The sequence below is a fragment of the Toxoplasma gondii genome, chromosome VIII, assembly GCF_000006565.2.
Source record: "Toxoplasma gondii ME49 chromosome VIII, whole genome shotgun sequence".
In the NCBI taxonomy this organism is placed as follows: Eukaryota; Apicomplexa; class Conoidasida; order Eucoccidiorida; family Sarcocystidae; genus Toxoplasma; species Toxoplasma gondii.
The window spans coordinates 977122-1001144 of NC_031476.1; the positions used below are offsets into that span (position 1 = coordinate 977122).

At 53.6% G+C, this 24023-nt stretch overlaps 3 protein-coding genes across 3 annotated transcripts; 2 read left to right on the top strand and 1 right to left on the bottom strand.

The window, feature by feature from the left end:
* Window positions 1-108: 108 nt before the first annotated feature.
* TGME49_230700 (hypothetical protein) lies at window positions 109-11243 on the top strand. The gene is made up of 12 exons (XM_002367940.1): window positions 109-3098; window positions 3340-3974; window positions 4264-5829; window positions 6115-6206; window positions 6647-6888; window positions 7314-7388; window positions 7668-7731; window positions 8404-8551; window positions 9098-9197; window positions 9583-9836; window positions 10318-10492; window positions 10890-11243. Exons 1-12 carry the CDS (start codon window positions 627-629, stop codon window positions 10956-10958), a joined length of 5892 nt encoding a protein of 1963 aa, XP_002367981.1. The 5' UTR covers window positions 109-626; the 3' UTR covers window positions 10959-11243.
* Window positions 11244-13309: 2066 nt separating this feature from the next.
* On the bottom strand, window positions 13310-15103 carry TGME49_230705 (hypothetical protein; the record flags this gene model as incomplete). Its single annotated transcript, XM_018780273.1, has 2 exons — window positions 14414-15103; window positions 13310-13862 (listed from the first exon to the last, which is right to left on the bottom strand). The coding sequence occupies exons 1-2, from the start codon at window positions 14659-14661 to the stop codon at window positions 13310-13312; spliced, it is 801 nt and encodes a 266-aa protein (XP_018636869.1). The 5' UTR covers window positions 14662-15103.
* A 2446-nt stretch (window positions 15104-17549) lies between these two features.
* Window positions 17550-23970, top strand: CDC48 (cell division protein CDC48; the record flags this gene model as incomplete). Its single annotated transcript, XM_002367941.2, has 6 exons — window positions 17550-19497; window positions 19973-20091; window positions 20683-21540; window positions 21988-22096; window positions 22482-22989; window positions 23507-23970. The coding sequence occupies 6 exons, from the start codon at window positions 17550-17552 to the stop codon at window positions 23943-23945; spliced, it is 3981 nt and encodes a 1326-aa protein (XP_002367982.2). The 3' UTR covers window positions 23946-23970.
* Between the last annotated feature and the right edge of the window lie 53 nt (window positions 23971-24023).

Genomic DNA, 24023 nt, shown 5'->3' on the forward strand with positions numbered 1-24023 from the left:
AGCGAGCTGACATGCGTTTCCTTGTCTTCAAAAAGAGGCGAAGAAGAGAGCAGCCCCCTCGAGCTGGAAAGCCAGTTCTTTTCAGGCCGAGCGTGTATCTCAGTTCCTTGGCTAAGAAGTGAAAAGCAAGCAACGAAGCCGCGAGACGGGTCCGAGAGAGACTTGACCGAGAGACCAGCTTGTGTGCGAAATCAGGCGCGGTGAGTCGCGCCGCGAAGGAGAGCGAGCAGGGGAACGGGGACGAGGATGCACACACCACGACGCCTACAGAGAGAGACAGAGGCTTCAGGAGAAAGAGGGCAAAGGACGCAGCCAGCTGAAGGAGCACGAGGCGAAGAGACGGCAGAAGAAAGGCGTCAGCGCGCTCCAGGAGACACCGACCACCAAAGTACCGGCAACAACGGAAGATGGGGGACGGAAAGGAGGTCCACTACAGGAAGGGAGCAGATCATGAAAAGAGAGACAACTCAAAAGAAATACAACTCAAAAAACCTCGTACAACACCGAGTTTTCACCGAGATAAAGATGCAACTATCGTTGCCTTCTGACTTGCGATCGTCGTTCGCTCCCTCCTGCTCTGCCTCTTCGTCTTCGTTTCTCGTTTGCCTTCCCTGCTCCTCTGCACCATGTTTCTGACTTCTTTCTTCGCCGGAACCAGACCTCTGAAGACATCTTCCCCGACGTCCGCTGACTGTTCCTCCTCTTCCTCCTCTTCGTCCTCTTCGTCCTCTTCGTCCTCTTCGTCTTCCTCCTTTTCTTCTCTCTCTTCATCGCCATGTTCTTCTCGCGGCCTCATCCGCGACCCGTTGCCCTCGTCGCCGTCTCTCTCTGCTCAGCCGCCGTGGCTGGATTTGCAGGAAGCTCTTCGGCGGCAATTGCCGCAACGGAGCGGGGCTTCTGCTTCAGCCTCACCTCCGAAAGCTCCGAGTGCCTCGCCGCCTGGCGCTCAACCTGCCGTTGCTGCTCCGTGGACAGACCTCAGAGACGTTCTTCGCCAGCAGCTTGCTCCAGAAAGACACGACGCTTCTTCTTCTCCTCAAATCCCCTCTTCTCCCCAATCTTCTTCTCTTCCCTCCTCTTCTTCACTTCCTTCTTCCCTTTCTTCGTCTCAGTTGTCTTCTTGCCCGTCCGGAGGCTCTTTCCTCCCCTCCTCTGGCACTGACGCTGTGTGTCGGTTTTCGTCGACTTCTCCTGTCTCCCCTCCAGCGGATGCCTGCTTGACTTCCGCGGTGGGTCTTGAGACCGACAAGACTGAGGCGTCTTCTCCCGGGCAGCCTCAGGCACTGTCGACCGACCGCGATGGCTCTGCTGTCTCTTTCCGCTCGTCCTCGCTTTCCGGAGACAAGAGACAGGTGGAAACACAGACCGCGACGAGAGTGCCGGGTCCAGGTGGTTTCGAGCTCCGCGAGAACGCGAGAAGCCGCGCGAGTGACCAGGACGGAGGCCACCGCGAATCGCTTCTCCGACCTTCCTCGCCATCTCTTGGGTTTGATCCTTTTGTCTCCGAGAACCCACCAGCTTCTCAAACTCCAGCGGCTTCCACGTCTCTCATCCCAGCTTCATCAGACTGGACTTCTGCCAGCGCGGCCTCTTCTTCACGGCTACCCTGTCTCAACACTCGCAACAGTTCTCCCCTTCCGGTTCTCATGGATGCCTCATCGTCTTTGTCCTCTTCCTCGTTTTCCTCTTCCTCGTTTTCCTCCTCTCTCTCGGCTTCCGAAGGAGCTGGGCGCAGCTTCGCAGGGGCGCTGGACAGCTTGCTTGTGGGCGAGACGCGGAGAGAGAAGTCGAGTATCTTCGCCGCAGGCCGCGTTCTGCAGGTGACCGCTCGCGGCTTGTCGTCTACGCGGAACTTCCTCCTTGGCGAGAACTCCTTTCGAGACGGAGCGGACGGGGACGAGGAGACCCGTGAGCGACAAGCCGCTTCGGGCGCGATGAGGTCCCAGAGGAGGCCCGACGGGGCAGAGGCGAAGGGCGGGGAGAAAGAGGCGAGGGGAGGGGAGGCAGAGCCAGGAAGCAGCAGCGAACGAATCCGAGATCGAGGAGCGGCTGTTCTCTACCTCGCAGACCAAACGGCCTCGCGCATGCGCTTCTTGTCGACAAAGAAGTACCTCGAAAAATGGCTTCCTCGCCGTCTCTCCCGCACACGGTTCGCCGCTTCCGGCCTCCTTCCCGACCCGACGCGGTGGACAGAGACTGCGTCCTGGCTAGCCACACAGCTGGCGCGCGAGAGCTTGAGAAGAGAAGAAAATGCCGGCCTCCGAAGCTGGCTTCTCCTCCCTGAGAGGCCCTTCGCGCCCCATAGAGAAAGAATAGCACGCGTTCCTGTAACGGGTGAAACACGAGAAGCAGAAGACGCCGAGAACTGGAGAGAAGAAGGATACAGACAAGAATCACGAGGCCGAGGAGCGGGGAGCAGCGTAGAGGCTGAAGGAAAAGAGAAGGTCTTTCTTTCGAGTGGAAGGACCCTCGAAGATCCTCGGCAAGCACACGAGTGGGGAGACCGGCAGAGAGCCCACCAGCTGCGAGACAGAGACTCGCTTCCAGACTTGTGGGAGCTGCGGAAGGCAGTGGCGGAGCAGAGAAATGCACTCGAGAGAGCCGAGAGAAATGCGGAAATGCAAGAGAAAGGAGACTGCGCTGAAGGACGCGTGGCACACTGGCTGGCCCAGTGCTCTGCGCGCCTCGATGCGCGGATTCGCGCCGAGGAAGAGCAGCTTCAGCGGCTAAGAAACGATGATGAGTGGACTTCTGGGGAGGATGGAGAAGGAGAGGGAGGATGGATGAAGACGGGGTCAAGGAAGACAGGATCAGGGAAGACAGGGGGTCTGGTGAAAGCCACCGCAGCGAGTCTCGCCTTGGTCGGAGCCTTGGGCCGGCAGGTGCAGGACGTCCAGCAGTCTGTGTTGCGGCGCCTCGGCGGGCGTGACGGCACGAACGCGGAAGAGAGAACGCGCGCAGCGAGCGAGCGAGGTGGAGAGAACGAGGGGAGACGTGAAGAGGAAGTGTTGATGAAGGAGGCCATGGGGCAACTGGCGGAAGTCGCTCTGCTGGAAATGAAGGAAAGATTTCTCACGCAGCTGACGCATCTCCTAGAGGTACGGGAACCATTTCTGCCGAAAACAAAGTGCTTGGTAGAACCGCCTCTGCCGACATTGGTTTGTTGGATTTCTTGCTCTGAAGCGTTTTGCTGCTGAACGTGTGTGTGTGTGTGTGTGTGTGCCCCCTTGTCTTTCGTGTTGTATGTCTCGTTTCTCCCTTTCGTTTCCCTTCTTTGGTGAACTGTGATCTTTTGCATTATTCTCTCTTTTCTCTCGCCTCTTCCCCTCTTTCATCCAGCTGACAGAGTCTGCGCGGCGGCTCCTGGACCGTCTGGTGCTCCTGACTCCGTCCGACTCCTCTGCTTCGCCTGTCGCCTTTTTGTCCAGTGCCGGACACCTCCTCGTTCTTCTCACGCAAATCTCAGAGCAGCCCCGCGTGCAGGCGCTACCACCGGCGACTCGCGCGCATGCGAATCAGAGACTCCGTTTCCTCGTTCATCGCGCTCGCTGCTGCTTAGTGGCGTTCGTGACAGTTGCGCTCAAGTCCATAGAGTGGGGCCTGCTGGTTCCGAAGAAGGTCGGCTCTGCGGCGGAGACGGACGGCGCACCTGAGGCGCAAAGGCAGGCCTTGCCGGACGAGAACGACGCGGAAGAGCGGGGAAACGCGACTCCGTTTTCGCCGCTGTTTCTCGCTCTCGGAGGCCTTTTTGCGCTGCAGGAACTAGAAGGAGCATGCACCGAGGCGATGACCGAGAAGAAGAGGTGTGACGAGCAAGTAGGACAGCGGAAGGGCGCAGCAAAGGTGGCGGAAGAGCCGTGGAAGACGGCCAGATGCGCCGTAGGACATACTGCGGTCTCACATCCTGAAAAGGTCTGGGCGATTCAAGCCCTGGCGTCTCCTCTCGCTGCAGCCTTCCAGTTCCACTTCTGCAGGTATGCCAGAATTCCGCGGACCACACCGTGTACGTTCGAGACATCTGCGTGTTTGCATACACACTGATACCTCCTCGCTTCGCTAGGACCCCAGATGTGGAGATGTGCCCTTTGCTGTGGTACTTACAATTCATGGTCCAGGTGTGATCTTTATGTTCACAGTGTCGGCTGTATACGGAGGATAAACCCCCATCTTTGAACTCGCGTGTATTGGGGGTTCGGAAGGCGTTCTCCCAAGAGCTAACGCGGTGACTGTCTTGTGCTCCTCACACCATTTCCTTTTGTTCAGAGAAGGCGGGCCTTTGCTGCGCCTGGACAAGCCTGAGTGGGCGCGTGAGTTTCTCCTAAAGCAGCTGGAGCGCCACGAGGATTTGCTCTACGATTCAGCCGGTGTCGACTGGGTCGACCCAGAAGACTGCAGGGTGGATCGGGTCCTGCAACGCGGCCGCTCAACAGGCTCTCTGAGTCTGCGTCTCGTTTTCCACTTTTTCCTCCCTCACCTTGCGGACAATTCTCCGCTGTTCGACCGACAGCTGCCTGCGTCGTCGCCTGGGCATCTCAGCGGTCTGGAAGGCCAACTGAGAGCGAAAGGAGAGATGCACTTGTTGTCTGCGACCGAGTGGGAACAGGACGCAGAAGGATTGCAGGCCCTGGAAGTCGCGGCGTGCTCTCTCTGTCTCCACGTGGACCCTGCGGAGGGCCTGCAGTTCATCCTTGCGGATACGTTTCGACAGTTTCTTCTCGACCGCATGCCTGCCCTCGTTTTCGTCCCTGTCTCTTCTTCTGTCTCCGATCCTCTGCCTCTGTCCAACGCCTCGCAGGAGGCGCTTCGGGCTCCTGTGTCTCCTCTCAGGCCCGCGGAAGGGGCCTGGCAAGCAGGGACACCGAAACAGGACGGCGAAGGCGCCGCTCTCGTGGGCGAGAGTCGTGTTGGAGCATTGTCGCCGCGAGCGTCCGCGGCTGCGGAACTCGAGGTTGCGGCACCCTATAGCGGTTCCGCTTCTCTGTTTCTCTTTCATCTTCAGCAGGCTCTCGATTTGTTCGCTTTCTACAGGGACCAGGGCAGCGTCAGGGCGGCCGGCGTCGTCATGCGCGACTTCAACGAAAACACGTTGATCTACCCCCCGGGAGAAAAGCGTGTCTCGCCTCAGAGCCGAAGGAGGCGAGGCGGCGACGAAGGGCAAAGTCGAGACAAGGAGACATCCATGGAGACACGGAGCGAGCAAGACAGGAAGGGGACGAACGAGGCGGTCCGCGCAGCACCGGGATCGTCTGGGGATCAACGTGCAGAGGAAGCGAGACAGGCGAGAGCCGGCGAGGAGGGAGGCGCGACAGAGAAGGACAAAGGAAAAGACCGCACAGGGACTGGTGGCTTCTCTCTTCTTCGTGGCCTTGTCACAGCTGCCCTTCGTGAGGACGAAGACAGCGACAGAGAGAGCATGGCGAGCGAGGGAGAGAAGGCGCAGCAGACTCTCTCTCCAGCGGAGAAGAGGAGGCAGAGAGGCGAAGTGGAAAACCCAGATTCCGCCGGGGGAGCATCAGAGAGGCGAGAACGCGACACAGGCGATACTTCCGACTCCGCGCGGTGGGAAAAAGGTGGCGAGGAGAGCGACACCAAGCTGGAGGAAAAACAAGAAGACTGGCTCTCTTTTCGGTTCTTCGACAGTTCAAAGAGGGTGGACAAGTCGTTTCCAGGCCCCATCGGAATGCTCGAGTTCTGGATCACTCTCGATGCGGCTTTCCTGAGTCGAGAAATCGAGCAACTCATTGCCGATGGAGCAGTGACTCAGCCGCACGCACTCGCGACGTTCCTTCAGCACTCCGCAGAGCTCCAAAGTCTCCTCGCATTTTCCAAGTAAGTCTGAATCAAGAAGGCAGAGCCCATTCGTCACCACTCCGGAGCCTTTTACGGGGTAGGTTTTGCATGCGAGGACACATTTGTATCGGTAGTTGCATCTTTGTCTTCGAACACCGATCTGCAAGTCCTTCGAGCCGCATACGGACTGACGTGCACATAGGCAACGGCGTATGTATGTATTCATGTGGATCTATTTATCTGGGCGTGTGTGTGGATGTAGAATAACTGTAAATGTACGCGTGGCTACATTGTTTCGCCTCCAACGTTCTCCCATGTGTCCAGCGAACTGGTCGTTGCTGCGGTGGCCCTCTTCGACGCTGCGTCTCCCCGCGTGGGGGCCTTGTCCCAGGACGACGCGATTGAGAGCTTCTACAGTAAGCGGTTCGCACGCGTTCTGTTAGAAGGAAGGGAAATTCCATTCGCGGTCGTTGTTTCCTCGACCGACGCAAGCCGTCTCAACACCCAACATCCACCCTGTGCGGTCTGTCTAGGCCAGAAACAAGACTGAGAAAAACGGTAACCTTTTCATCAACAGATCTAAGAAACGTAGTTGGTGATCGAAAGTCGGGTGTCTAGCAGCACCGCTCTTTTGCCCGGATATTGCTTCTTTGTTCGGCTCTGCGGAGCTTCGTTTCCGTGTCGAGGAGAGGCCGTGACGTTTTCTGAGGCAAGAACGACTGCTAAGAGGTGACTCGTGTGATACGCGTTTCTTCCCACCTCTCAGAGATCTTCGTCGCTCTTCGAGGGTCGCGATATACAAGGGGGGTCAGGCTGATATTAGAGGCTTCCTTCCCTGTGTTGGTCTTGTGAGCAGAAGGCGTCTTCGGCCCTCCTCTGCGGCGGCTGTTGGAGACACTCAAGGCTGCATGGAACAGCCTCGACTCTCTCGCTGCATCTCCCCCTCTCTGTGGACTCCTCCTCGAATCGACGAGCGCCCTGTGCCTGTACTTGGATCCTCAGAAGTGGCTGGCCGAGCAGAATCCAGAGCAGTGTCTCGAGAAAGAGGACGCTGCCGTCTTTCTCTTGCGCACCTTCTTCCGACGCTTCCTCTCATCTGTAAGGTGTCACAAGGGGAGGTGCCTCAGAGGACGGGGGTGCGAACAGATCCCTTTTGAGAAGTGGGGAGTAATGCGCCGCCTGTAGGCCTCAGTACGCTTCGGGGAGAACGAGGTAGCTACAGATTTGAGGAGCCTTTCACAGGTGATCCACTTTTTTTCTGAGAAGTCTGCAGGATGGACCAGTTCGAGCGGCACCCAGCCACGTGACTCTTGTGGGACTTTCTTCTGTTGCGGGGCGGGCCGCAGGTGTTTTATGAAAAGCACGCAATTCGAAGGTTTTCCTTCCCCTCCCAGTACACACGTCTTATTGGTATGCATGTGCGCTGGTGCTGCGGTTCTTCCTTGCTCTTTCTGAGCGTCTACCATATGGTGGCAGATCTGTTCCTCCTTTTTCGCTTGTGCATATGTGGCGTTTCGTCTCAGGAGGTCGAGGCCCTCGAAACGATGCGGAGTCGAATGGAGGCGTTTGTCCTCCTGGAAATCTCTGAGCACGTGGAGGTATGCAGGAGTGTCTCAGGTCTGCTCTAGGGAACGGAGCTCAGCGCGTTTTTTGAGAGTGTAATATCTAGAAACAGCTTTGTTTCGTACAGAGATTCAGTCAGCTACAGAGCGATCCTAGAGTCGCTCAGACATGAATGCTTGTGCACTTATTCATGGACATCTTTAGTGACATCCACGCGAATCAATATCTCTAGGCACGTGTGTAAAAACACGGTCTACGGAAACCTTCACAAAGTATGTGGAACATGTCTTTGTGATTTTTGTGTTCTCTGTTAGGCGGCGGCGCCTCGGCTGGCCAAGGCTGTCGCTCCGCTGGATACTGCTCTCGGTCTTTTGGAAGGTACACGCCGTTTGTTTCGCTCTCCGATTTCGCGCAGAGCAGAGAGGTTCTGTACTCCACAACCAGTCTTGCAGCCACCTGTCGACGGATCCTTCGTTTCTTCCCGTATAGAGCTGCTCGTTGCCTCGCACGCCACGAGTTCAAGAACAAGAGCATGTGACGGCGCCTGGATCTCTCCGTCTCGGCCTGTCTCTCCTCACGCATTCTACGTGGCCACCTAGTTCTGGAAGTTCATTCATTTGTTTGTAATATCGTGAACACGCTTATGGACGTTTTAGTGCAGCTTCAACTGTTTCTATGCGAGCGTGCAACAAGCAGGTTGACCATCCTTTGAGGAGAGACCACACGATCGACTCTTCGCGGGGCGGATCTTGGAGGACTTTGATGCATGCAAGCGTGTGTATACAAGACTGAACTGGATAGTGGCTGACTTGGATCTCCGTGTTAACGTCTGCCTATGTGCCAATATCTGCAAGGATTTACCGGCCGTTAGCCGTTGGAGTATTTATCAGACATGCGGTTTCCCAGCAGAGCGCCAGTACGGGTGCCTCTCTCGGGCCGTTTCGCCGCGCTGATCCTGTTTTGCTGCGTCATCACCCTGGCGTAAGCTGCAACGTCTCGCGCCTCCTCATGTGTGTCACCTCTTGGTTTTCGCCCCTGCGGTCTGCACAGGCTTCACAGCTCCTCTGCATGCTCGCCTGCAAAGAGATTTGCGAAGACAGGCTCTCCACCAGATAGATCAACGGATCCTTGAGGAGGCCAGCTCGAGCTTGGCGCATTCCGCAGCCGGGGACAGTCGACTGCTACTCGGGGAAAACTGGTGAGGCACGGCGCTCAGCAAGTATCATCTGTGCGGGCGAAACGTTGTGAGGAGTCCTGCTGAAAGCTGCCAAAACACGAAGGGAAGCTTGAAATGGAGCTCACTGTCCTGGAGTCTGCGTATGACCACCTGGGAGAGTTCAAGGGTATCTCGGCTGTGCTCCATGAACAAACATATTTCGTGTGTATGCGGAAATGAGCACGGAGACTTCTCGTTGTCCCCCAATTTGGTGCTGTCTACTCACCGCTCTTATATATATATATATGTATATATATATATATGTTGAGGCTTCACAAATGTATGTGTGTATGGCTGTGAGTATAGAAATACGTCGATGCAGTGGTGTGTCCGCGTGTCTTGTGTGGCGAGGTCGGCAACAGAGGAAGCTCCTGCTATGTTAGCCGCCACAGACATCAAGTGAAGACCGGTTTGTGGCTGCGTGTTCCCACATCTCTCCCTTCCAAGAATTTAAGCGTCTCAATGAAAGATTGCTTTTGTATGTAGAGAGACTTAAGGAGTTTTTCGTGCGTTTCCTGTGTATTCCAGCATGCATATACGAAATGAGTCTTGGCGTCTCCTCCCGTCGATCGTCGCAGCCACTCCGGCGACTGGACCAGAAGCAGCAGAACCGTGTCCCCGAACTTCTGTAAGTCCATCTGTTTTTGGAATGAAGACTGGAGAACCGTCGCATTTCACCTATAGCGGCGCGAGGTATATTTCTTATCTTATAAAGTGGTTTCTCTTGTCCCCGTTACTGGACTTTCTTTCCTTCTGATTTCTTCCCTAAAGACCATCATGGTTCTCGTTCTCCGTGCTTTGTGTTCTGTCTCAGCCGCTCTTTCGCATCTTGATGGCGTGCTGGTTTTCTCGGTTTCTCTGCTCTCTGCCGCTGGCGCATGTGCCAGGGCCACCAAGCGTCTTCTGCATCTCGTGTGATTTGCCATTCTCTCCAGCTGTGTGGCCCCATCTTTTTTTGACTCTCCTTTGATCGTCACTTCCTTCGCATTTCTGTCCCTGTTGCGTATGAGCAGGCCGTGGCTAGGCTGCTCCTGGAGCCGACAGCGGTCTCACAGGAAATGTCCGTCTCAGCATGGGAGACGGAGCATGTTCAAGGCGCCTCCAAACCTTCGCTACATGCCTCGGTAAAAGAACAGGAGAATCGACCCTTCGACCCCAACAAGAAAGAGGAAACACAGGAGCAGGACCGCGGTGGACAACCGGCGACCGAAGAACAGCAGCAAGTCTACAGAGGAGACAAACTGAACTTCTTCAGGAATCCTCTCGCGTAGGCATCACAAAAGCCAGCTGGCAGAGCCGCCATCGAACGAACGGAGAAGCAAGAGTCGAAGAAGCGGCGGAAGCCACAGACGAAACAAATCTTCAGGATTTCAGGAACTATAGGCTTCACAGCAACTTCCAAAAATTTTATTCACTTTCAGTAGTCAAGACTCAGGTGAAGAAAGCATTCTGTGGATTTGACTTGGCGTAGGCAGGACGACGGTGCGTGATGCATGCACTTTTTTCCGCTCGACGGAATGGACCGAGAATAGAGCGAGAACGAGAGAGGCACCAAGGGGAAAAGAAGGAATAGGATGACGGAGAAAAACAAGAGACTGGAACGGACAAGCAGAAGCGACGTAGATACACGTCGTAGTACGCATGGCGAGACACCGGTGGTGGTGACGCGTTTTTTATAAACAGTTACACCATACACACTTCGAGAACAGCACTTGGTGTTTCGTCTTTCTTTCGATTCTCCCTCGCAGCCGCGTGCAGCACGCAGCGGGGGCCTTCTGGCATCTCGCCTCTGTTGAGAGCGAACGAGGAGGCGTCTCAGAAGATTTTAGAACTCGAGGAGACATGCGGAGTTTGCGTGACGGTAGTGGGGAGAGCAGGATGTGCGACAAAGAAGTAGAAGTTCTTGAAGAGGCATTCAACCTTGTAAGTGGCTTTCGACTTTTTCCAAATTTCCTCGCCATCCGCGGTGACGCATGCGCCACACATTTGCGCGCATCGTGAAAAGCCGGTTTCTGAAGGCTGTACGCATACGTATACAATGCCTAAATGAACAAAACTTCATTCTCTTCATACTCGTATTTTGGAAACATGTGGCGTCTGTACCGGAAGTATCGATTTTGGGAGCTAGGAGTAGCGACATACATGCTTAGGCATATGTGCATGCATGAATTTCGCTCATCTCTCTTCTCGTCAAGACTGTGCCCGACGCGTTGCTGTATGCTCGTTTCTGTCACCTTGTATCGAGCGTATATTTGAAACACCAACATGTGTATCCAAGCAGCACAAATGTCGTGATGTTTACTTTGGTATTTTTCTGCAGCCACGCGGCGTCCTGACTTCTCATGAACTTCTCCAGCTTGTCAGTCTGCATCGGGCAATCACGCACTAAAGCCAGTGCAATGAGGGACTTGCGAGGCGACTTTGGAGGAGAACAGCCATACAGGAATGATGAGTTAGACCGTTTTGAACCCATGTTCAAACGTGATGCATGCTTTCGCAACTCTGTAGACGATAAAGGAAGTGAAAAGGGGATGGGAGAAAGCCAGACTGGCATGCAACATGGCAGCTGACTGCCACAGAAGGGCAGCATACGACGCCGGTCGAAAGGGAAAACAAGAGGCCAAGATGAACCTGAGAAGTTACGAGTTACAGCTCACGATCGAAACGGTTCCAGAGACTGTTGCTCGCAACCCTTTAAGGAACGATTGATACAAAGTCGTTTCCTGTAAAACATACACTTCACCGGAACTCCCGGGGAGACACGCGAAGGATGCTGAATTTTGGCTACCTGGAGGTGACAGATCGGCAGCCATGCTGTAGCCAGTGACACGTTTGCGACACATCACTTTTCACGGAATCCATGTTCTCACACAGAGGAGGAAGCACGATAGAGAAACAAGGGAGAAAGCGGGGACTGATGATCTGCACATGGCCTTTTCCCGAAAAGGCACCGGGATTTTTACCGGCAGAGGCGCGGTAAAGCCAAAACGTAGGCGGAGTTCACGATATTTAACACAAGCAGTGTCTGAAAGGGCGCTGATGATGCTGACGTCGTTCAGGAGCTCAACAAAACGCGACTCGCAGAGGTTGAATATGCATGGCAGCTAGCTGGAGATTAGACGCGCTTCTCTACGTACATTTGCGTGCGAATAAGTGTGGAAAGACGCAGTTATATACTTATGTATAAATGGACGAATATAGATACGTGTGCGTCGTGGGATATATAAAAACAGAAACAGGTGTACTGATGAAACCGACGGGGTCACATTGCAGCGTGGGTAGACCCGCTTTAACTGTCCAACTCAAAAAGGCACCTATTGATTATTAACGCACATGAACCTGGGGTGGATGCCGCTTTGCATCGCGTCCATTGTGAGCTTTGACCCAGGACAGATTTCTCGCTTCGGAGACAGCGCTTTGCTCCAACTACCTCTGCTTTTCTTCCTCGGTAGTGCTGCCTATTGAAGTCTCTCTCAAAGAGTTCTGTGTCTGCGACTTGGATGAATGTAACAAATGTGCTGAGATACTCATTCATTGGATTTATGTGTACGTGCATAGTGATCGTGATACGAATTTCGATCATGGGATATCAAGCAGGATTTGCGGCTGGAACAAGCATGCAGGAAAAAAGCATGCCGCCTCAACTGATATTTACAGTTCAGTAGGGTGCTCACTGATTTTCAGAATTTGAGGCAGACAGTCTTTTACCTTCCCATGGTGCTGACAATATCTCTACGTAACCTGGTTCCGTGTAGGTACACTTATGTGAACACATATGTCAAAAGAGAGGTGGATATCAAGGCAAGTGTCGACTGAAGACTCTGGCTTTCCGAATCACAAGCACGATGTTACTACAGGAACTCTCCAGCACCTTCCACGTTGTTGCTGCGCGCTCCTGTTTGGCGGCTTGGGTGAGGTGGAACGAAGTCGACTCGGAAGTTCTGTGTCAAAGAAGGGCACCTTTGACACAGTAGGAAAACCAAGGCGTCGACAGCAGGGAATACGCAAAATCAAAATCGTATGAGGGCCACTTGGAAGCACCACCAGTTTGCCCTGTGGATGGAAGATTTGTCTGTGCACTTCCATCCATCACCATAAACGTAAACCAGAAGGAACTGCAGGGTCAGCGGCATTCGTAAGTGCAAACATCTACAAGAAGATATCGGTACACATACATTCGCACGGGTGTCCATGCGTTCGCACTCTCTCTGGGGAATAAGATCATCTTCACTACCACGCACAAGAACATATCCGGTTCGGCGACGCACGCGTTCACGACGACGGAAGCTGTCAGCCCAGGGGGTGACGCCACCAACGCCGACAGATACACCTGTCGTTGACAAGAATTACATCGTGACAACGGCTGTTTACAAGGAAGTAAATCGAAAGGTCATTTTGACAAGATTCTCTTTCTGCTCTTAAGAAACGGCTCTCGTCACTCTCATGGCTCAGATGTATTTGCCTGAGCCTCTCTTTTTATCACGATTCTGCTCTGTATGGAAACAACTCACGAACTGTCCACCCGCCGCGACTGGCTTCCACCCTTGCACGTCACCAATTTGGTCCCCCAGTGATTTGTTGTTTCTAGGCGTTCGCCTCATCTACTGGCTTGTGCAGAATTTACTAAAAAACTTGGCGCACTCAGAAAAAACGTACACACACGACTTCAGACTCGACGAACGACAACGTTCGTTCTCGTTTCTTTACACTTCGACCGCTCGTTCTCGAACCACAAAACCTTCATTTCGGTTCACGCGACTCCGGGAAAGAGTTAACGAATCCCTCGTCTGGTGTCGTTTTCCGTTCATCTATGGGACGTGCAGCTTCGGCGCCTACTTCTTTCCTCTCTCGTTTCCGAGCTCTGAGTTCTGGATCAGCTCTATGCCGCAGAACGAGTTTCGTGGCCTTATCGGCTGCACCTTCGAGGCCGACAGCAGTCGATCTCCCCAGGCCGGATAGGAAACACCGGAAACAGTTTTTCAGCGCAGACAGAAAGTGAGATATTTCCAGGAGCTTCTGCATTATCTGTGTTTCTACGTATTCGATAGTCCCCGTACTTCTCCGCCTGCGTTTGTTTTTTGTTGACACTTCTTTTCCTGTCGCCCCCCCGCCGCCTGTTTCTGTAGTGTCGGAATGTTTCTCAGCCGTCTCTCCCTTTTCCATAGAACCGGTTTTGTAACCTGCTGTTGCCGGTGCGATCTCGATAGCGTCTGACTCAGCGATATTTTCTTCAGAAATACGATCAATCGCTAAAAACATGGTCGGCGCAATCGTATCTCCGATGTTCGCCTTCCTGTAGCACAAGGGCGAATACATCAGAGTGAGCAAACGTGAGGGGACGAGTTATACTCGTAGGATAGATAATTGGAAGCTAAGGGAGACGAGCAACAAAGACTTCACAGGGCATAACCATTCGTAAGAAACAGTGGCACGAGCTCCATGGAACCCAAGACGCAACCGTAGCTGCGGTTTTAATCAGGGAATTGTTAGATCATGTACCCCGTATTTCTTGTTTACTTAGTTTTTGCCGTGGTGCGAGACAGCGGAAGATACGCAAGTCGCCCATCTCAGTCTACTGCACGGCGGGAGACATGCCTGTGTTATCTGTTGCAAAAATGTGTTCCGAACCTCCCACAACTTATAGTTAGGCAGATGTTTTGGTGTCCTCTGTAAAATGCCGAAACATACATCATAGCGACACGTTTAATTAGTATCGCTTTATGCGTAGGTACGACCACTGTATGACTGAAAAAACTCGATCGACACCTGGCCTTTTAAGTGCATACACACGATGCTTTGACGATAAAATTCTTTCAAGTCTCTGCAAACTTAATTCCCACTTACTCTTCACTTGCCATTCTCGCGTGTGCCCCATCACTCTCGCTCTCCCCAAAAGCAACTTGGTCTTCCGTCTTCGTCTCTCCAGCGGACCGCAGCCGGTGAGCCCCGCTTGCTGATGTGACTGTTGCGGTTTCCGAAGACGCGTCCGGTTCGTGTGTAGCACCCGCGTCAGCCTTCTCGCACACTGCAATAAGTAGGGGGAGGAGTGCGAATGCAGCGACGGCCGCAACAAATTCCCTTCGAATAACCATGGCTTTTCTACCCGTGAAGTATCCGAACAGCACACGATTTACCTCCACACTCTTCGTGTGTTACCACGGCAGCTGTAGGATGGTGTTCGACAGACTGTGTTGCACAGTAGCAAGTTGACTCAAACACAGAAGTGAGCGCGTCCCGGGTCGGCTCTCATCACACACAATTCGTACGGTATTCTTCTAAGGGATTGCTAGAGATGGAATTTGGCACTTCGTGGAATGCGTGTGATGATCAATCTCGGGGAACTTATTCGTCTTCTGCGTCATAAACACTTCCACTGCTCCAGGCCGTCGATCGCTGGCGATAAAACAGACAGCAACACAGAAGTCTTCACCTCGCAACCAGGCATGTTGACGATGGAAAGTCCTGCCAGGAAAGGTGCGTGAAAAACTGTCAGTTTTCCAGAAATCGTCATTCCACCTTGCACACTACCGTGTGACGATCGACTAGGAAACGCAGACAGTGCCTTCCTCTCAGAGACGAGGAAAGTTGGGGATGGCCCAGTGTTGTATGGTATGTGTCTTATCCTGGGCCGCGGCTGACTGTGTCCTCTTGTGAGAGGAAGCCGCGTAACAAATAGGCCGGCCGGGACCGATTCAGGAGTGTCTGCCTAGATTGGTTTGAAGGGGAAAGACAACGTCTGCCGCTGTTACCTTCTTCCTCGTGGGTGCCGATATACACACGGAACGAACACCTCAGGAAACATGCCTACTTGGCCCCGTCTCCCCTCACCGCTACACCACGAACTGCAACTACGCTAGCGCAAGGGTGAACAGCGCCAGGGGCACAGTATCTGACACGTGCCTGTTTGCCTGGAAAACGCCACAAATTATTCGTTTCGGACAAGAGGAGAACTTGTTGCCTTTCCTCTTTCTTTAGATATCTCGACATGAACAGGGGCGTTCTGCGAGGGTCAGTGTAGCACAAAGAGACAAACCGGTTTCAGTCAATAGGATGCTGGCGTGGAGGGCCTCATAAAGGTACGAGCTCAATGCACATGGTCACGGTTGCATTGGTGTTCCTCCCAAGAGCAACAAAAAATATTTGTGTTCATTGGCAGGATGTGGTGTGTTCTTTCCTGTCAACGCGACAGATACTACACGCACAAGAAAATCGATCTTTCCGGCCTTTCGTAATGCTTCACAACGGCAGATCGGCTTTCTACCACAACTGCCAACTTAAGGGAAATCACTACAGACAAACACACGCAGAGCCTTCGTGGTGCCGCGACTCAACTTCCTAGTTTTTGTCGGTGACCCAAAGCTGCGAGATCCGTTGGCTGTCAAGGGGTTGACTCTGTGTACGCAGTTTCCTTGTTGAGTAAGCTGATATCCACACGCTGGACGTTCCTCTGCACCACAGCGTTTGAGATCGCTTTCTTCGGAATATCAGATGGGCAGAGCAGCGAGAAAAAGACACAGCTTTGCGGAAATGACACATAACGAAGTTAAGGAGGGAATCCAGTCGTCCACCCCTACGTAGTTTCGCTTGCAACATGTCGAGACTCCAGCTAGCTTCAGTGGGCGCAACGGGTTACGAACCTACACTTCTCTGCTCTGTTGCACCTCATTCTGCACAGTTATCTCACGATTCCTACGAAATGCATCAGTAAACCATCAATTACGCCTAGAACAAAGCCAATTTCCTTTTCTACCTTAGAATACTGATTCTCAGCATATTGCTATCGGACGATACTGAAGTCTCAAGAAACTGAAATCCGCGCATATAGATATCAAAGGATATTAGGACTATAATGGTGATATCTCAGGATAGTGGTGTCTTCGGATGTTGACATCTTTGGAAAATCGAAGCTAACACTTTCAACTGTCCAAAGCAGTTCCGCGAAAGATGCAGACAGGTAGCGGGAAAGATTCGAAGTTTGTGGGTTTATTTTGAAACATGACTCCCAAAGCCGTCTGGGTGAGACGGAATTTAGTTCTCGTCGGCTCCAAAATTTCCGTTTTGGTCCGCTAGCTCGTGGTGTTTCCTTCGCACAGGAGAGTTCTCTGTCCCAGATACCTACCCCGAGTGAAGGGGAAACCCCACACAGCGCCGTTCGCGTTTAGCGAATTTGGAGTGATTCTGCCCTCCACCACCGGAGAATAGGCAGGCGACGGAAGGCAAAAAGAAGAAGGGAAGAAAGAAGCCAATGAAATTCTGTCAGTCGTTCCATGCGCAGTTTCTTCTCACAATGTACACAAGGGTCCGTGCGGAGACTCGCTGGTGGTCTTCGCGACTTTTCTCGTAGTTTCAGTCTCTTCCAGATGCGTATTGTCTTTCTTTCCTTACTTTCTCCGCTAAACATACTGCCTTCTTCATCTAGACTCGTTTTCTACGCGTCTACCGGAGGCGTAGTTTTCCATTTCGCCTACGCGAGGGTTTCTTGTCATCTCCATCCTTTCCTCTCCTCATGCGTCATCATTTCCGCTGCTTCGATTGTACTTCCGGTCGACGTCTCCGTCTTGGTCAATTTGTTGAGCCAGTCTCCAGCTTTCTTCTTCGTTCCCTTTGTTTCTACGTCTTTGATCCCATTCGTACCGCGACGTGTTTCCCCTGTCTTTTGCCCGTGACACGTTTCCCCTTTTGTGCCTCGTCGTTCTGTCTCAGGGTTCCGTCTCGTTCCATGGTTGCGTATTGCCGTCGGAGTTAATACGAATGATACCAGAAACCCGTATATATTTCGCCTACAACTTAATCGACTTCGAATACGGTCACTGCTACTGTATAGTGATGCCCGCCATTTTCAGCTGTCTTAAGCAGTCCAGTGGGGTGGTGAACAGCGATCACAAATTACTCGGTTCTCGGTGGCAACTGCGTTTCCGCGTGTCCCAATAAAGAGCGAGACTTTGCTGATGAGATTCTTCTGGTCAATGGCTTTGGGAGAATGGCGTTCTCGCGACACTTAGGGGCTGTCAAGAGACAGCTGGAGGCGTATGTGCGGCAGCGCAATGACGAGGACGGGCGAACCGCATGCTCAGGACTGTCACCAAAGGATGTAGACACAGATTCGTTCCTCATGTTTCTTGGGCGGTCTCACCCCCACATCGTTCGCCTGAGGCGCCGACTGCTGGACAAGTTGCTCGAGACAGCCAAGACAGAACTATGTAAGGACCCGAGTGGACCTGCCTCCGTGTCGTCGGGCGTCTTTCCGGCTTCGGGAAACTTGCCTTCTTCCGTTTCGCCCTATTCACAGGAAAACCAGAAAGCGGCTGCGAAGCCACAAAAAACCTGTGGCAGAACTGATGCGAAGAGAACCGATGGCACTCTTGCCGCCTCTTCAGCTGTCGGGACAGCGGGAGGCGACGCGATGAGTGGGGACGATGACTCCGATAGTCAGACGCCTCGGATGGACAACGCAGACGCCTCCTTCCGTTCCTCGGAACCCATCTCAGGCGTTGAGGTGATCCACGATGACGACAGTTCCGAAAGCGACACAATCGCGGAAAGCCGAAACCGCACTCTTCTGCAAGAACACCCATCTCCAGGGGAGATACACCCGACGAGAGCTTCGCTGGCGAAGGGTGCTCCCGTTCCTTCAGGCATCCGTCCGGGCAAGCGCGAACGAATGACGATCCTCAGCGATAAGGGAGAGAAGCAAGTCGAAGATGGCGAGGACGGAGAGAGACGCAAGGCGGCCTTCCCTGTCTCCCGTGCGTCTCTCTCGAGCTCCACTGGTCGTGAGCGTCTGCCGCTAAACACGTCGCTGAATTCTCTGTATCGCTTCCACGCGCTGGAGAGTCAAAAGGTCGGTGGCCGGCAAGAAGAAGAAACTGTCGGACCTCAGAGGCTTGGAGACCGGCGCGAAACAGCGCGACGAGACCCTTGCGGCACCGACAGAGGTAAGGGCGACTACTCTAGTGGCGCAGCGCTAACAGCAAGGAACCCAGGTCCGTCTGAAGCAGATACGAAGAAACGAAAGAGACGGCGCTCTCCCTCTCGGCGTTCTTCTTTCTCTTCGCCCTCTGCGTCGCATCCCGGCGACGTGGCTCCGGCGCCTCCTCCAGAGGATCGACTGCGAAACTGTGCAGGTCTGTCAGAGGGTCTACGTCACCAGATTGAAGAGTCGGTGCTTTTGCCTCTTCTGCTCAATTCTGTCTTCGAGAGGAAGCCAGGAAATGCAGCAAAGAGCCACACCACCGAGGAGACACGCGAGAGCACCCCCACGGCGGATACTAAAAACGACGTGGAAGAGAGCCTCTTGTTGGCAGAAGAAGAGCTGATGCGCGGGGGTAACGATGCCATCGGCCCACACCCTCGTGAAGAAGAGAAGCGGTCTGGAGCTCAGCCGTCGTTCTCTTCCTCCGACGTGTACAGCGGTCTCCACTTTTCTCGCGGTGTTGTTATTCACGGACCCGCCGGTGTCGGGAAGACGAAGCTGGCCTTTGCGATAGCAGGCGAGCTCAGCCGTCTTCGCAGCTTTTCTTTCTTCCCAGTTTCACTTTCTTCGCTCATCCAGAACCTCCCGCCGTTCCTCTCGAACTCGCCTTCCTCGAACGCGCACGACGCTTCTCGCTCTGCTGCGGCCGCTTCCGGGGCTGCCGCCTCATCTCCTTCCTTCGCCTCTTCGTCCTTTTCTCCCGCTGTCCAGTCGGGACCATTGATGCCGGCAAGTGGTGAAGAAGTGCTCTCGCTGATGTTTGAGAGTGCGAAGAACCACGCGCCGTCGCTGCTCCTCCTTGAAGACATCGCCGTTCTGTCATCTCGGAAAGGAGCTAAAGGGAGAGAGAATCGAGAAGGAGGCGGCGGCGGAAATGGAGACGAGGAGACCGATAGTCCTCTGATACGCGCTCTGGCACGAGAAATGGACGGCCTCACGGGCTTCGATGTCATGGGTAAGCAAAGAGGCCTGAGTCGAGAACACAGAAGACCCGTCGACTGACAGAAGCGTTGCCGACGAGCCAGAGACCATAGATGTGGAATGGAAAAGAAAACGTGGCACAGGGAAGCGACGAGGGAATTGGGGAGGCGAGACGTCGCAGCGACGTGGACTGGGAGACTGCCCGCTGGCCGGTACGAGTGTGTCTTTTCGACACCAAGACACCTGTCTACAGTGTAGCGAATTCATCCGAATTCAGAAGTTCATGCTTCGAGTCCGTTCGCGTTCTCTGTATATTCGGGCCTGATTACGTTTGCGCTACAGGAAGAGGTGCAGGGAAATGTAGAAAGCAAATGAACACATGCGACCGTGCGTTACGCGCTCTGTGTTCGAGCATTTCGTTTTGTGGGTTTGCTGCGATCCGACATGCCGAGACATGAGTCCTCTACATGCCAGCACTTCTCGGCTTTCCGGTTCGTCTGTTTTCTCAGTTCTGGCCACATGCAACCACATTGACAGTCTCGACTCGTCTCTCCGACGCAGCGGGCGATTCGACGCCGAAATCAGCATCCCGCTCCCAGGCTTTAATGAACGACGGGAAATCCTTCAGGTATACTTTCATTTGCGTGTTTTTTTATCTTCTCGGCGCCGCCTTTCCTCTGGTCTCTTCTCGTTCTTGTTAACTCGCTTCCTAACCAGAGGGTCGCTTTCACTGATAGTCCTACTGGGGGTGCTGTCTCCCTGTCCGTGACCTGGTCAAGTACCTGTATTTTTTATTCTGTCTGTCTCGCTGGTACTCTCCCGAGATTTCTCTGCTCGGTTTTTTCTCGCTGTGCAGCCGTGTGCCTTCGAGCCGGCTCTCTCTGACTTTGTGACCAGCCAAGTTGTTTTCTCTCTCTCTCACCCTCTGTTTTTCCCTCTCGTCCTTCGTTTTGCCTCTTTCGGCCGAGTCTGTGTGTGACGCTGCTTTCGCGTCCCCATTGGGTGTCTTGCCACGCGTCTGTCCCGCGTTAGTCTGCCGTCTCTCCGCAGTGATTAAGAGATCCATGCCCAAACCGCGGCCTCCTCATTTCTTTCACTGGCTTCGCTCTACCGCTTCCACGTTGTCTCTCACGTTAATGGGTAATGCGTCGATGGCAAGACGCGCACGAGCCCGAGACGGTGACTGCGTCAGCTTCGATATCTGGTCTTTGTCTTTCAGGCGCTCACCCGCTCGCTGTCTTTTTCTCCCAGCGTGGACTTGAATGCGCTGGCAGACCGCACTGTGGGGTATGTCGCTGCGGACCTCCATAGCCTCGTGAAGGAGACAGTCTACCACGCCGTAATGCGGAGTGTTGGCAGGCGCCGAATAGAAAAAGACCAGGACACTGCGGGGACAAGTGGGTGGGGAAGGAGCGACGGAGACTCCCAGCGACAACCGAAAGAAGAGCCGCAAATGGGAGAGGCGACAGGAGGGACGACGGAGAAGACAGGCGAAGCTGCAGAGATACCAGTAGAGCTGTCGCATGGACATCCTGACTACAGTGGTTCCAGTGGGATCAATCCGGCGGAGGCGGGGACTGGAGAGGGAAAGAATGAGACAGGCGAAGACGTCAGAAAACTACAGCATGGACGAAGTGTGAAAACGGATTCTGCGACGTCTTTACACGACACGTCGCCTTCTTTCTGGTCTTTTCCGACATTTGATAAAGTCTGGAAAGAGACCTTTTCGGTCCAGCAAGAAGACCCGACTTCGCTGCTTCCACGTCAAAATGCTGTTAGTGGTCCAGCCAGCCACGACGCAAGAGAAATGCTTGCTTCTTCGCCTGCGTCTGAATCTTCCGGTGACTCTTTTCTCCTTTCTAGGGCCGCCAACACTGTGTCGAACCTCGAGTTGATAGGGGAGGACTTTACGCAGGCACTGATTTCCTTTACTCCTTCGTACAAGAAGACGGGAGCGTTTTTGCCGCGCCCTAATGTGCGCTGGAATGAGGTTGGCGGCCTCAGTGAGGCCAAGAAGGAAGTGGAGGAACGGATTCTTTTCCCTCTCACTTTTGCGGATTTTTACGGCCGTATGGGGGTAAGTCTTCGTGTGCTCATTCGTGTTGTCACCGTGGACTGTGGAGCGTTCAAGACTTCTCCCATGGTGTCTGTCTCTTTAAACGGCGTGTAGAGCTCTACACTGTGCAGTTTCTGTTTCTTTCTCGGTTTCCCTTGTCCGTCCCCGCCGCGAGTTTCTCCTCCAGACCCTTCGACGACGTCTGTGACGAATCGTTGCCTGGGGCTTGAGGGAGTGCTTTGTGGTCATCACCGACTCGTGCTCATCGTGGAAGGTGTCGTCATTAGTACTGCGTAGATGCGCCTCTCAAGACCACACACAAACACAAACTCATAATAGCAACACGCCCCCGCTTGATCCAGCCTCGTTCAGGGTGTCCTGGGCCTCCCTATTTGTTCTCATCGTCTAGAACGGCTCTACATTTGCTTCCATGACATTTGTGTATCTGGATTCTCTATCCTCTCGCAGGTTCGGAAACCTACAGGAATTCTGCTGTACGGACCTCCAGGGTGCGGGAAGACATTTCTCGCCAAGGCCCTTGCAAACGCATGTCAGGCGAACTTCATTGCTGTCAAAGGTAAGTGCTTTGAAGGCCTCTGAGCAAAGTGTGCATCAGCGTCGCGGGTTGTTTTTTGTGATGACGCCGGCAGAACACCGAAGGCTGATGTGGGCGGAAGGCCTGAAAAAAGCCAAGGAAGTGAGACGGCGTAGGTCCCCTCGCTGTGACCACCATAACATCGCTGGAGTGTGCTACATGGCGCTTTCGTTTACGTGAGTTACAGTGGAGGACGGACGAAATGCATGCGTTTCCGTGTGTTCGCTGGATCTCAGCGTCAGCGTGGCTTCTGTTACTAACTAGAATGTCTCGTTTTCACTCTGTAAAGGAGTGTTCGTGCGTTTAGGCTGTGGAGCGTCCGTGGTTGCCAGTCGTCAGCTGCGTGCCACTTTTCGTTCTCTTGCAGGGCCTGAACTTCTGTCGAAGTATGTTGGTGACAGTGAAGCAGCTCTGCGGCGTCTCTTCAGTCGAGCTTCGTTTTTCTCTCCGTCGCTGATTTTCTTTGACGAAATTGACGCTCTCTGCGGCAGTCGAAGCACGGGGGGAAAGGGAGAAGGCGGCAACAAAGTGGAGGAGCGGGTGATCGCTCAGCTGCTTACAGAGCTCGACGGCATCAATGATCGTGGCAAAGTTTATGTTGTAGCAGCGACAAATCGCCCGGATATTCTCGATCCTGCCCTTCTACGACCTGGCCGACTGGAAGTTCGAGTTTACGTCCACCTCCCGGACCAGCAAGAACGCGCAGAAATCCTTCGGAAGGGCTGGCGCAGATTACGAAGGGAACAGAGAGAGGAAAGAGCAAAGAGGCTTCACCTGTCAGCAGAGGGGGGCAAAGCGGAACGCGAACTTGGAGAAAATGACGAGATGGAAGAGAAGGATCTCGATTTCGAGGCTCTGGCCCGCGTGACTGACAGGTATACGTCGAGTGGTGGCACGCCAGGCCTCTGGAACACGCTTTTTGGCAGACAGAGAACCTCCTGAATGTGTCTCAGAATTGCTGCGATGGATGCGGAGTACATGTCCCCTTCGCAGCGGTGGTTGGCTTTGTCACGTGTGTGGATTTCATTTTGGGAAGGCACTGTGTCACCCCGATATGTAGATTACCTGTCATCAGGAAACGCGTCTGAAGACCACAGACAGAGACCTTATGATCACGACTGATTCGATCTGCATGGGTCCGCGCTGTCAAGATCACCGTTGCTGAAAATAAGCTTGAATACAGTTCGTTCAAGCTACCACAGTAGCACAAGCCGTAACATCCACTTGTAGATTGGGGTGGTTGTGTAGTATCGGTGCGGTATTCGAACTTCCTGTGATTCCAAGTTCCTCCTTGCTTCGCCTTTCCACCTGAGTTCGTCTGAGGAATGCCGGCGGGTGCTCGAGTCAACGCTTTTTGGTTGCGTACCACTTTCTCTGGTGTCTCTCTCTCAGATTCAGCGGAGCCGACTTGGATGCGGTGTTACGAGAAGCGACCTTGCTGATGATACAAGAAGAGAGACAAGCGTTCATCCGTGCTCTGCATCTGTCGCTGAATGAGGAGCAGACTTCTGGCTTCGATCCCCTGCAGTTGTCGTTGTCGTCAGGAAGCACTCAGTCTCTCGGACAACCGGAAGAAAGTCGGCGGGCGACGGATATGGCAGGGCAGAAGACCGAGGAGAGGAGAAAAGGAGATAAAGGTATCAACTGGTCTGAAGAAGACCAGCGCGGAGTTCTCAGACGAACAGATTCATTCTATGCCTCAGCAAACGCGGGGCACTTGTGTGTAAAGCAGTGCCACCTACTCGAGGCTGCCGGGAGGATTACTCCGTCGGTGACACCAGAGCAAGTGCGGTTCTACGAAGACTACAGAGAGAGACTTAGAGAGAAATAAGAGGTGGATTTTGCTAGTCCAGAGGAGTGTTTTGTTCAGAGGTTGCGTCACGGATGGTTTGTGTGAAGGCGGACTGTG

What these genes read in the sequence shown, in the direction of transcription:
- TGME49_230700 (XM_002367940.1), top strand. Translation starts at nt 627, where the DNA reads ATGTTTCTGACTTCTTTCTTCGCCGGAACCAGACCTCTGAAGACATCT. An exon ending in TTCCAGTTCCACTTCTGCAG is followed by an intron (nt 3,975 to 4,263) that starts GTATGCCAGAAT and finishes CCTTTTGTTCAG; the next exon opens with AGAAGGCGGGCCTTTGCTGC. An exon ending in TCCGACGCTTCCTCTCATCT is followed by an intron (nt 6,889 to 7,313) that starts GTAAGGTGTCAC and finishes GTTTCGTCTCAG; the next exon opens with GAGGTCGAGGCCCTCGAAAC.